This window comes from Balaenoptera acutorostrata, chromosome 13 (assembly GCF_949987535.1).
Source record: "Balaenoptera acutorostrata chromosome 13, mBalAcu1.1, whole genome shotgun sequence".
Classification (NCBI taxonomy): domain Eukaryota; kingdom Metazoa; phylum Chordata; class Mammalia; order Artiodactyla; family Balaenopteridae; genus Balaenoptera; species Balaenoptera acutorostrata.
The window spans coordinates 68,992,170-69,005,355 of record NC_080076.1 but is presented as its reverse complement, the minus strand read 5'-3'; the positions used below and the strand labels follow the sequence as shown (position 1 = coordinate 69,005,355).

The following is a 13,186-nucleotide window of genomic DNA, read 5'->3' as shown; positions in this document are numbered from 1 at the left end:
TAGTGACAAAGTAAGGATGAAGGTATGTATGTATATATGTACATATGTGTATATTTCACGTGGTCACGTTTCTCTTTGCCCTGCCTGATCCAGCCTGGCTAGGCGAGGAAGAGGGCATGTCAGAACGGTCTGGGCGAGGGTGGCGGGCTGTTCCAGGGAGCACCAGCTGCAGCGTGGCTGGACCGCACACCAGGCCCATGTCACCCTTTCTGTCACCTCTCTGGGGTCCCTCCTGCCGCTGGCTGGCCTAAGAGGTGAGCTTCCCAGATGGAGGAGGACCACACCTCAGGCTAGGAGAAATGTACAATGTCCTACTTCTCTGCCTGATTCTCCAAGGAAAAGTCCCTTACAAATCCCGGGGCCAAGCTCTCAAGGAACATTCCCAAGACTGACTTAACACAGAACATGTTCCCTTTCTGTCCTGGGGTATTTTCAAGCAACCACACTTTTTTCCTCTTGCCAGAATTGTGATGCTCCAGAATTGTGAGATCTCCAAGTCCTGAGTTTGGTGAAATTCTGACCTGTTACGTGTTGACACAAGGACAGAACTTGGAGCCCCCGAGCCCATTTTCATCTGCCCCCCTGTATCTCAGCTAACTACCTGGGCTCAAGGACTCTAACAAACAATTTCTGCTTCACAAGGAAATCTCCTGCCTGTCTGTGAGCCCTTTCCTGGCTGTCAGGCCATTGGCAGAGCTTAATCTCCTCTGTTTTGCTTTCAGAAACCTCTCTTCCCATCTAATTTCCCAGGACTGCTGTTGAGCCTAATATGTGTGTAATACAAAATGCTTGTTTCTGAGAATCAGTGCTCGAGGCAGCCCGGTGCTTCCCTCTGAGCTGAGTCTCAGCGATCACAGGTATGAGGTCCTGTGACCTCAGGTCCGCACAGCAGAATGTGAGACCTGCGTGCGACGGCCATTTTAAAATAAGTCCACAATTTCTTTGCTACAAATTAGGGACCTGATTCTCCCCCTTGAGTGTGGGCTGTACTTAGTGATTAGTTTTTAATGACTAGAATGTGGCAAAAATGACAGTGTGACTTCTGAGAGTAGGTTATGAAACATCACAGCTGCCACCTCTCTCAGTTCACCTATTCTGGGGAGAAGCTGACATCCAGGCAGCCCTATGGAGAAGCCCTCGTGGTGAGGGTCTCCTGCCCAGGGCCACGTGAGTGAGGCTTCTTGGAAGCAGGTCTCCCAGCCCGGTTGCCTTCAGAGGACTGCAGCCCCTGCCGACATGTGACTCAACCTCGTAAGAAACAACCAGAACCATCAAGCCGAACCACTTCTGAACTCCTAGCCCTCAGGAAGTGTGGGAGATAATAAATGTGTGTTGTTTTAAGCCACTCTTGGGGTGATCTGTCACAGAAATAGGCAGTACACTCGCAAGCCCATATCTTACCCCCCGACCAGGTTCCCTACAGCTTTGGCCCGGGGACCCTTCAGCCAAATGCGGGATGAAGCCTCGGTCCGTATCCCAGCCACCAGCTCGCCCAGCGGGCCGCACCACTAAGGAAGAAACTGAGCGCTCCCTCCCCTTTCTTCCTGCCAGTTCCAGAGTTCGATCCTTCCCGCGGGGGCGAGCCCCACTCCCGCACACCAGTGCCCCCCAGGGACGGCCACTCCCGCACACCAGTGCCCCCCAGGGACGGCAGTGTCTGCAGGACGCCCTGGTTTACGGCAGACCCCAGAGTGCCCCCATCATCCAGGACAACTGCCTCCCGCCAGTGAGCGGCGAACACGGGAGGAGGGAGAGAAGTGAGAGGCTCTGTTTGGGCTCAGTCCCTGCGGCTGCCCAGCGGCTGCCACCTGCGAACCTCAGGGAAAAAGGTCCCATGGCGTGATTAACAGTGGCAATCAATCAGACTCCTGCCGGGAAAGGCTCTCTGGTCCCCGGAGGGATGTTGAGCCTAATCAAACCGCCTCCCGCTGGAGGGAAGCATCTAGGCTTCTGGCTCTTGTCACCTTGACGGTACCGCCAGTGGAGACTGGCTCTTGGTTGCAGTCACCCTCTCTCGAGCGCTGAAGCCCCACGGCAGGCCTTTCTCATGTGGCCGAGACGCTCTTCACACTCCCCCAGTTACTGCGTTCCTCACACGCCTCCTGCAGGAAGTGGGGCGCGGCTGCTCCCCGCTGAGCGCGCATCCTCACACCAGGCCACGGGCCCTGTGTCGTGGGCCCAGCGGTGGCCCCCAAAGATACCAACAGGGTCCTGTGAGTGTTACGTCGTGTGATCAGGGTCACGCAGGTGTGATTAAGGATCCTGAGATGCAGGTCATCCGAGTGCCCTCACAAGTGTGCTTGTCAGAGAGGCAGAAGGTGACTCACGGAAGAGAAGGAGAAGTGAGGATGGAGGCAGAGGGTGAGTGATGCGGCCACAAGATGCAGAAGGGGCCAAGAATGGACTCTACCCTGGAGAGCAGGACTCTGGCAATGCACTTACTTAGGCCCAGCGAAACCAATTCTGGACTTCGGCCTCCAGAAGCATGAGCGAACGAGTTCAGTTATTTATTTTTTTTAATTAATTAATTTATTTATTTATTTATCCATTCATGGCTCTGCTGGGTCCTCGCCTCCGTGCGAGGGTTTTCCCCAGCCGCGGCAAGCGGGGGCCACTCTTCATCGCGGCCCCTCTCGTTGCGGAGCACAGGCTCCAGACGCGCAGGTTCAGTAGTTGTGGCTCACGGGCTTAGTTGCTCCTCGGCATGTGGGATCTTCCGAGACCAGGGCTCGAACCCACGTCCCCTGCATTGGCAGGTGGATTCTCAACCACTGCGCCACCAGGGAAGCCCGAGTTCAGTTGTTTTAAGCCACCAGGTTCGTAGAAGTTTGTTAGAGCAGCCATGGGAAACTAACGCGCCCACCCTGCAAACTTGATGTGTCTGTCCTTCTGGCCATGCCAAGCCTCTGTCTTTCAACAGTGCGGTGCTACGGAGCGCGGGCGGGGAGCGAGGGCTCGCACCGTGAAGGCCCTTGCAAGGTGGCCGAGACACTGGGCGAAGGGGAGCCTTTAAGCAGAGCAGTGACTCAATTTGGTTCTCGTTGGAAACGTCACTGGCTCTCAGATGGGTGAGAAGCAGGGCAGGAGTGGAACCACCAGGAGGCTGTGGCTGTCCAGGTGGGAAGGGTTACTGGCGCGGAGCAGGGAGGTGACGTGACTGAGAGAAATGGGCAGATTTGAGGGCTACTTGGGAGACTGGAAGGGCCTCACTTGGGGCAGATAGAGGGATGTGCCTGCTTTATGACGGGCACTGTCTCCAGGCAGAGGAAGCCATGAGGCAGAGAGGGAGACCCCTGCTAATAAGGGGTCCACGGGGTGAGCAGGGAACCGACGGCTGACGCTCTCGAACTGCGTGCAACGCGAGCATCTGTTCACCACCCCCCCCCCCCCGCCTTACACACACACACACCCCTTCACTGTGGATTGTCCTGGGAAAAGAGCAGCGGGAGGGGAAGTACCCTGTCCCCTGCCCCTGGGGAGGGCGGGGTGTAAGATCCACACTCGTCATCCTAGCTCAGGAAAAAAAGACACTCTGGATCTTTTCTCAGTACATTCATTGAATTTGGGAAGCTTAAGGTGAAGATTCTAAGGGCTTCAAGGCTGAAAAAGGACACTTCCTCTCTGTTTATTTTCAATGTCTGAAATTGAAACCAGCTGTGTTTCTCTGGGGAACAAAACCCAGAGTGCCTTTTGAATCCTGTCAAGCGCCAAGAAGAGGCCATTTCATGATAGCCTGAGTGTGCTCGGGTCCAAGCTGAGTGCTAGCCCTTCTCTGCCCTACCCTCCTACTCAGCGGGGCTGACTGATCCCCGGGAAGGGCGTAGGGCACGGGGAGGGTGAGACGAGCCCTCTCCCCGCTCCATCTCTCCTGTGTGCTCAGAGGGTGTGTCCTTGCTCTCTAACCAGCCCCAGCTGGTTCCTGGGGCAGTAGGAGCACACGGCTTTGGTGTGAGACCAGGGTTCAGATCGCAGCTCTACCACTTAGTGCTTTGGAAACTCTCAGTATCTTCTTTAAAATGGAGAGGAAAGGCGATGTACGTAAAAGTGTGGCATGTCGTGGACCCACAGCAAGTGGGGCTCGGTGTGTGTGTCCTGAGAAGGCAAATGGCCTCCCCAGGGGGGGTCCCTCTGCCCGCCGTGGAGAGAGAGGCCTGAACACACGACCGGAGTTCAGAAGCCTGGGGATGCTGAGCCGGGAGCTGGGACAGCTGGCTTGTTTCCGGCTCGCCCTCCAGCCAGCACCACAGCCTTGTGCTCGCCCGCTGCCCCCCGAGCCTACGTTTTCTCGTGTTAACTGCGCATAGCTGTCCCGGCACCCACCCCCGCAGGGCCACAAGTATTATGGGATAGTAATGTATACGACAGAATCTTCCAGAGGGAACAGTGCTGTCTGTACTCGAGGACGAAACACACTCACCTTGAATCCGGGGTGGCTAACGCGGCGGAAGTGGGAGATATGGGTAAGGGTAGGTAGGTGATCCGAAGTTAGGACCAACGTGTGTGCCTGGGAAGGAGGCGGAAAGTCAATCAATCTCTGTGTGTGTTGCCTCCTGCCACCCAATGCTACAATCTGCTTGAGTATTTTCACTGCCATCTGTCAGCAGCTTTAAAATATATAGCCTTATTCTGTCCTGTTCCCTGTGTTTACATCTGGTTAGCAAGATTCAGCCGGGGACATACATGTCTTGGGAGGCGGCTGCCAGCAGGGCATGATGGTCCTTAAAAACAGCATTTTGTACTTAGCCTCTGCTTCTCATATTTACATTTTAAAAACATGTAAGAAGCACTTCCCACCCACCCACAACTTGCCATAATCTTATCTTATTCAGACCTCACTTTAAGCCTATGAGAGGAAGCATTAGGCACATTTTAGAGATGAAGTTCACAGAGTGGATTTGGACATTTGGTAGCAACAGACAGAAACCCCAACTCAGACTTAAGAGTTAAAAGGGAGTTTATTGGCTCATGTAACGGAAAAGTCCAGAGGTAGGGCTGGTTCCAGGCAAAGCTATATTAGGACTCAGATGATCTCCACAAGATGAGAGACCTGCTCTCCTCTGTGGGTTTCACTCTCAGATTTTCTTTACACCGGATCCCCCACTCCCATCCCTCGAAAAGTAGCCTCTTTCTCAATGGTCCCAGGAAAGAACCTGGATCATGTGCCCAGCCCTGACCCAACCTCTTAGTACCCAGGAGTTGGGAAGGCTCTGATTGGTCAGGTGTGGGTCATGTGCCCAGCTCTGACCCAATCCCTAAGTACCCAGGAGTTTGGAAGGCTCTGATTGGTCAGGTGTGGGTCATGTGCCCAGCCCTGACCCAATCCCTAAGTACCCAGGAGTTTGGAAGGCTCTGATTGGTCAGGTGTGGGTCATGTGCCTAGCCCTGCAGCTGGGGTTGGGTCAGGTCCTGGAACTCCAAGGACTGAGAGAGGGGAATGTTACGGTCTTGCAAGAGGCTCGTCAAAGTACTGCTGGAGGAGAGTGTTAAAACAGTGACCGTCCCCTAGAGGCCAAGGTTAGGTGGCCTATCCCAGCATCACACAGGGGCACAGCTGAGCCTTGAACCTCCAGCTGGCTGATTTCAAAGGCCTTGCCATTTTTGCTACTCAGGGCATCGACCCTCAGCTCCAGCTACACATTAGAGTCAGCCCAGGAAACGAGTTGAAACAAATACCGAGACCTGGCCAAAGAACTGAGATGCCCTGGGGTCAGGGCGTGGGCATCAGTATTTCTCAAAAGCTCCCTGGGTGATTGTACTGTGCAGCCAAAGTCCAGAACCAGTGGGTGAGGACTACCCTTCTCCTCCTCCACCACACGGTGCAGGGCACTACTCAATGCTACAAGTATGGCTGCTGTCAGCAAAGGAGGGCTCAGAACCCAGACAATCTAGGCGACTTTGGGGTATGATGAGCAGGTGCCTGGGAGACCTGGGAGGTGACCTTGTCAAACTGAGTCACCGATCCAGCCTTGCAGCTGAGGCAGGCTGTCTCTGGGTTGGAAGGCAGGGCTTCCCACTCGAAGCTGGGCAGGCATGCTGCCTCCCTTCTCTCACCTTGGGCATCCCCGGCTGCAACATGTAAATTACTTTAGCAATTGCCTAGTTGGCAACGCACACTTCAGGAGAGTGAGAAATATCGTGGCCCAGAGCACATGGTGCTCTTCTCGCCCACTTGCTGTGGCAGCCTGGCCAGCTTTGCTATGAAAACACCTGGCATCCAGGCATCTCCTGGGGCTCCAGGCCACCAGAGCCGCCTGTCCTTCTTCTAAGACAAGGGGAAAAATTCAAAACAGAGCCACCAAGGGCCCTGCTTCTCCCTGAGGTTAGACACAGACAACAGAAAGAAGCCGCAGCTCCCCTGGCCACTGATCCAGTGGGTTCGTCCATCTCTTCCTCACCCATCCTTCCTCCTCACCTGTTTCTCTATAACTGCTTAGAACCACTGCTATGTCAGGAAGGGAACCAACCTCGCTGCTTCATGTGCCAGGCACTGTCTCTACAGTGAAGGAACTGAGGCTCCCAGAGGCTCCGTGACTTGCCCAAGGTGACATGGGAGCAAGTTCCTGGCACCGAGTCCCGAATTCTCAGCTTTCCTGAAGCACGGTCTTTGTTCTTTGTCCAGAGTGACATCTGCAGTTCCTGAATATTCCATGGATCTGCTCCTTTCCCCCACTCCACGCCCATTACTTAGAACTACATCTTGCTTCATTCCCTGTACATGATCACCATTAGGGGCCCGCCTGTCTCTGTGACACGATCCAGAAACCAAGAGCCTCCAACGAGTGGCCCTCTCGGAGCCTCTGTCCAAGTCACACGTCACCTTTCCAACAGACCACTTTACCACTTCACTCTGGTTTTCAGCAAGATCTTTTATTTACCCCCTGCTCCCCAACCGCGTCACGTGAGCACAGGTAGCCAGCGACCTGTGTGGGCTGCTGGCTTTGTAAACGTAGAGCAGTCAGTACGTATAGAAATCATGCACCTCAGTGATTCTTTAACAAGAAACTTAACGAGTAAAAAGACTTCAGGTGTGTTTGACATTTCTGCCCTTTCCTGCATTCTAATCGCTGAAAAATATCTGTGTAGAAATTGTACTCAAACGTAGACACGGTTTCTTTGCACACTTGCTAGTAACTACCTAGCGCGTTTCAGACCGCGTTTACTTCTGACGGTTGTTCCTCCCAGAAGCTGCTGGTTTCCGTTCGGATAGAAACATTGGACCCAGACATGGGACAAGCAGTGTGTTCCGTACCGCTCCAAGGCTTTATAAACCTGACTCTGCCGTAATACATTATTCAAAAAAGGCATCTCTACTGTGGCTGGAGGAGACTCCTTCACACATTGGCTAACGGGGGGCCGTTTCTAGACTTAGTGCCTCAAACTGGCCACGTCCTTCACAGGAGACCCAGCGCCGCGACCGTGGGTCCTTTGGGTCTGTAGGTCCCCCCAGTGTCCTCACGTGCACACACTGGCTTAGGTGGCCCTCATCGCACCCTTGTGCACTGACAGAGACACAGGGTCGACTCTGCCATGATCTCTGAGCCCAGCGTTTGAACACTTATGTACAGACAAATAAATGGAAAATCATAGGCAACAGAACTCCAAAGCAAAACAGACACTTTGGGCGGATCTACGATTCCAGTTTTGCCAGAGAAAGGCTTTTCCAGAACGTCACTGGATGAGTGAGGTCTTATCCCACCTCGGCACCCATCAGCCAGCCTGGTGGTCTGAACGCTCATCACCGCGGACTCCAAACAGCTCAAATGGGAAATTCTCCAGGCCCGGTTTGGCAGTAGGGTTTCTGTAGGCAGTGAGGTAATCAAATCACAGGTTCAGCTGCTAATCCGAGGGAGCCCCAGCTTGGCTCTCGAAGACAGCAGCCTCAGCTTTGTCAGAAAGCAACGTCTACAGAAAAGCCTCCAGTGCCACCAGCCCAATGCTCTTGCCATCAGGGACCTGACTGGGTTCAGGGTGAGGTGAGCAATGGTGAGTCTGCCCCGCCCTGACCGGACCACCCTGCCGAGGAAGCCAGCCGGGGACAGCTGGGGATGCCGACCGCGGGCTACCCCTGCCCGGGTGGCTGAGGGCCCAGGGTGACCGTGACAGCAGCAGAGCCCACGTCCTCCAGCTCTCTGATCTGCAGTGTTTTGTTTTGTTTTTGTTTTTTTCTTTTAAGATGACAAGAAGATTTATGTTATTACATTCAGACAAGTAACCATTTGGCGACCCTATTTCAGAGCACTGACGAAACCAAGTAGCAGCGTGACACAGACGACAGGGACACCAAGCCTCTGGTCACAGAGCAAAGTAATGCGCTTTTAGGCAGAAAGGAATCGCAGAAGCAAATGATTGGAAGGGAAAAGAAATCTAAGGAAATACAAGCTGAAAATTTCCCATTTTCAATAACCGAAGGAAAGAGGGACCCAACGTGATCTAAAAAACAAATCCCAAATGAGAGCATTCTGTCGAGGCAGGTTTCTGAGCATGGAATTGGAACAGGGGCAGGGGCCGGGCCGCACCCCCGTCTGCCCGGGCGGACCGCGGCCACTCTCGGCGACTCCAGCACGACCAATGTTCTCATCGTCCCGGGGCAAAGATGAAATCCAGGGCCTGCCGTTCGGCCGCTGCGACGTTGGGATGCCACAGATCCACCATGAAAACCACCCGTGGGCCGTCCTCCGCCGAACCTGGGGGAGGGCGGCGAGAGAGGAGAGGTTCAAACCGCCCGGAGCCAGGACCTGGGCAGAGCCAGACCCACGCGGTCAGCTTTCGGGCAGGGACCCCTCCTGACCCTGGCACAGATCGCAAGCTCTCCTCCTCTCTGATCAACAACGTTATCAGAAGGCCCCAGAAGGTTCTCAGCAGAGTGCACGAAAGGAAACGGACAGAGGGAGGGAGGGGTGAAAACGTGGTAGGTGGAACGCGGAGGATTTTTAGGGCAGGGAGGTTATTCCGTGCGATCCTGTCATGCTGGACACGTGACATCACACGTTTGTCCAGACCCACAGACTGTACAACAGCAAGAGTGAACCTTCATGTAAACTACGGACCTGAGTTAATGATGATGTGTCAAAATTGGCGCGTCCATTGTAACAAACGTACCACACTATTACAAGACACTAACAGAAGGGGAAATTTATGGGAGGGTGGTCACGTCAAGGAGCACACTCTGTACTTCTTGCTCAATTTTTCTGGAAACCAGAAACTGCTCTAAAAAGAAAGTTTAAATATACATGTAAATATATATATATATATATTTTTAAAGGCGGCCACGGGGCACACAGACACTCACCTTCATGGAACGCGGCGTGCAGGAAAGAATCATCGAAGAGGAGGCAGCGGCCTTCTGCCCAACACTGGGGCTCCCCCCCCACCACCAGCTCACAGCCACTCGGAGTTTTCAGACCTGGAGGCAAAGCAGAGAAAAGACAATGAAGGCAGGCAGGGCCAGGAACGCCGGAAGTCGGGAGTGGCAAGCTCTGGAGGGCGCTCTCAACCTGCGAAGCCCCGACCCTGCACCTCACCCCTCGGGAGCCCCGCCTGGTGGGGGGTGGAGGCAGTCCGTTAGGACAGATGCAGGCCATGCACCTGCATCCTCACTGTGCTCCCTGGAAAAACTCATTCCTCTGGTGGCTTAATCTGTTCTGGGCCAGGGACTCCTCTGATTAAAGCACGGACCAAGGTTTGCGCTACACGTGGGAGACTCCTGAAGCCCGGTCGTGGGACCCCGGAAATCGAGGGAGGCCAGGTTCAGAACCCTGCCTGCCCAATAGGCAAAGGCTGCTTCAGTCGAGATTAAAGACTCGAAGACTCACACAGTGCCCTCCTCTTTAGCGTCCAACGTTTAAATCCACTGTGAGGCCTGAGGATGGCACGTTCACAGTCCAAGTTTCCCCAGCCTCGTTCTGGGAAAATGGTGACACCCCTAAAGAAACGCCTGAGCTTTGAGAGGAAACAGACTGGCAGCCTCGTAGGAAGCCATATGTTCAAAATGCAAGTGGGGGACCCGAGCTCGGGTGTATCACTCCGGAAAGGGGGGTCTTCTTCAAACGCTGCCGTGCATGCACTTTCACACCCCTATTTACAACTCAAGGGTCTGAAGGAACGCTTGGCCCCTGGCACTACCTGGTCATCTGTGAATGAAGGCACCGGCACAGCCACCTAACTGACTCAGAGGAGGCTGGGTAGGCCCTGACCCGGGAGGAAGTGGGCCCTGCAACAGGGCCTGGGATCATGGTGTTCTGTCTGTCTTCAGTGACCCACCCTGACAATCTCGACCCTGGGCCAGTCAGCATCCCCGCTCTGATTTAACGTCCCTACGACACACACGAAACAGCACACTCTCTAACAGCCTAAGGATTTAACACACCCTCTGAACCAGAAATGGATGGCTCCAGGAAGCACATATGGAGTAAGAATTCAAACAAAGAGGCCACGTGGAGTAATGGGCAGGAGAGAGGACTTAGGTCAGATGACCACCCTTATGTGCTGGGTGACTCTGAGCAAGTCACTCAAACTCTCTGAGCTATAGCCTCCTCATCTGTAAAGACAGGCCATGAGCACACTTGCCTTCCAAGCTGTGTGACCACTGTCCTTGCTACCAATCACTGAAGACTTACTGTGAGCAGGTTTGTGTTAAATAAACACTTTACGGACATCACTTCACACACTTTCCAGATGGAGCAACTGAGCTTTAGAGAAGTTAAGTGACCTGCTGGAAGTCGCTATTTAGTCCTGTGGGAACTGAGATTTGAGCCCAAATCTGTCTGGCTCCATGGAACAGGTTCTTACAACACTGGACAGTACGATATAAATGCTAGTTGTTACATCCATAGCAGTGAGGCTAAGTGGTTGTCAACTTCCCTATAGTTAATATGTTCCAACTATCAATAGTACATTTCACTGAATCAGCTGACACTGTCAGTTCTGCCTCTGGAACCAGGATCTCCAACTACCCTTAACAACTGCTGGGGGACGTTAGGGCCATAAAGGAGCTCCGCCTGCCGCTCACTGGCCTGGATGGAGAGAGCCCCACACGCCACATCTTTCCATGCATGCCCTCACCGCTTGGTTCAGTGGAGAAGGCCGTTAGGGATAGGTGGTTCTCGGCAGGGACAGAACACCCCAGGATTCCAAAAAGAAGCTCCCCTTTTTCTGGGCCACGAAATGATTCATCACCACCCGCCATGGTACAACAGAAAAACGGCCTGGCTTGCCGGCTTCCCAGCCCCTGCTCACTCGCCTCCGCCTCCCTTCACTGCGCCCCAGCCTTCCAACGGCCCACCATCCCCGCCTACTGCCATAAACCAGCCTGGCTGGCAGATATGATCAACACTCGCCCAAACAGAGCATTCGGGCGGCTCCTGGGGACAGAGACAGGCCCCATGCATAGCCTCGGCCAGTCCCATATCCCCAGGCCCCCTCTGGCTTAGGGCTCACTGCTTTGTCCCCAATGCCCATGGACAGAGGCTCAAGATGGGTGGAGAAAGGGCTCTGTCCACCGCTTCAGGAGGCTGGCAGCTGGCACTCAGGGTGGGCAAGGCAGACAGGAGCTGACCCGCTTGTATCACCCAGCCGGACGGCAGAGAAATCCAACAATATACTCACGAAAGGAAAATGAGAGCCTAATGGACTTTTGTAGCGAGAATCTGGATACACTCACACGTTTTCATCTACCCTTCCCTGAGGGTCTGCCACTGGACCGGTATCGGCCTCCTGGCTAACAGCTGCCTGATTAGTTTCAGAGGTTGTTCCCTGGAGGTTTCTGACAGTGCGTGGGGACCTCGCAGCCCCGTACACGATGCTGGGTGACGGCTGGGCCGCATGGAGGGGGTGCTGAGCGTTGCCACCTCTAGCGGAAGCTTGGAGCAGGCTCGGCAAACATGTGCCATCCGGAGACGCTGACGGCTGAAGAGCGGTGGCTGGGACGACGCCCCCAGTCCCCACTCAAGACGGAAGGCGGAAAGGGAGGCCGCGGGGCACTTCAAGGACACAGTTCTGGAACCGCAGGTGCCTCCCCACGTCCGCCAGGTAACTGGCGGAGGTGTGGCCGCTGGCACGTACCAGGCCCTTCCTGCCTCTGACCTCATTCTCCGGACACCCCCTATGTCAACACACGAGGTCACGTGAGTCTCACACCCCTCTCTTTCCTTCCTGGGTGGAAGGACAGAGGAGAGGAGGAAACGGAGCAAACCCAACCCTGGCGCTCACGCTTGCCATGGGGACAGCCCACGCTAGTGGGACACCTTCCAACACCGCCTGCTGTCCAGGGTGACACGGATGACCCAGTTTTTCTGGTGGCAAGTGACTCTCTGGGCCGGGAGGGGAATGACGGGTCATAAAGAGGCCCACGTGGGCACATGTTACAAACACACACACACACACGTACACTGCACAGATACACAACAGGCATGAACGCCCAGGAGTCAGATCCTAGGTGTTGTTGCCACCAGCCCTCTCTACTCCACACAGCTGCCCGGAATTCTACCACATCAACCTCAAATGTCCTTCCCTACACGTCGTTCTGAAGCTTTTAAAAAACTTACAAGGAAAACCTTTAAAAAGAACAGCATTGCTCCCGACGCCCACAGCCTGGCAGGGAGGCCCCCTGCGGTTTGCTCCCACTGAGCTGGTCAAGCTCAGCCCCGCCAGCGGGCTCCCCGGCTAGCCCAGATACGGCGCCCCAGCCCCAGGGCAAGGCTCCTCCTTTGCTCCACCCCGGCGCTCCCAGCAGTCCTGCAGGGTCAGACCCCCTCCCCGGAGCAGCCCACAGGCAGCCCCTGTGTCCCCTGAGCTCAGAGTGCGCCCTGGTGCCTCACACAGAGATTTTATTACAATAATCATCACTAAGACGATCATCTCACTTCTTAGATCAACCAGAGCCCCCTTTAACTGACTGCCCTCTACCTGCCAAGCACTTCACACACAGGACATACTTCTAATCTTCCAAACAGCCCTCCAGGTAGGTGTTACGCCCATTTCAGAGAGGAGAAATTGGAGGCTCAGTTTCAGAGCCTGCCCAGGGTCACCTGGAAAATGGGGCTAAGCTGGGATCTGAGTCCAGGTATGTTTGCTTCCAGAGACTGTGCATTTTCCACTGTTTCCTGGGGGCAGGGACCATGTCTTCACACTGCCCAACACAGTGTTTGATCATAAAAGCTACTAGCTACCATTTATCGAATGCCGTCGC

The 13,186-nt window shown here is 54.5% G+C and overlaps 1 protein-coding gene across 5 annotated transcripts in view; it reads right to left on the bottom strand.

Annotated features, from left to right (window-relative positions):
- ASPHD2 (aspartate beta-hydroxylase domain containing 2) overlaps positions 1–13,186 on the bottom strand; it is a 41,929-nt gene that overhangs the window by 22,511 nt on the left and 6,232 nt on the right. For 3 of the 5 annotated variants that reach the window (XM_057526090.1, XM_057526089.1, XM_057526091.1), the window contains exons 3-4: positions 9,290–9,403; positions 4,418–4,504 (exon numbers count right to left, since the gene is read on the bottom strand). In XM_057526090.1, the coding sequence (XP_057382073.1) occupies positions 4,434–4,504; positions 9,290–9,403 (185 nt within the window). In that variant the 3' untranslated portion in view covers positions 4,418–4,433. Of the gene's footprint in view, positions 1–52; positions 3,110–4,417; positions 4,505–5,790; positions 8,685–9,289; positions 9,404–13,186 lie in introns of those variants that run through there. The other 2 variants (XM_057526087.1, XM_057526086.1) reach the window with 2 other exon arrangements.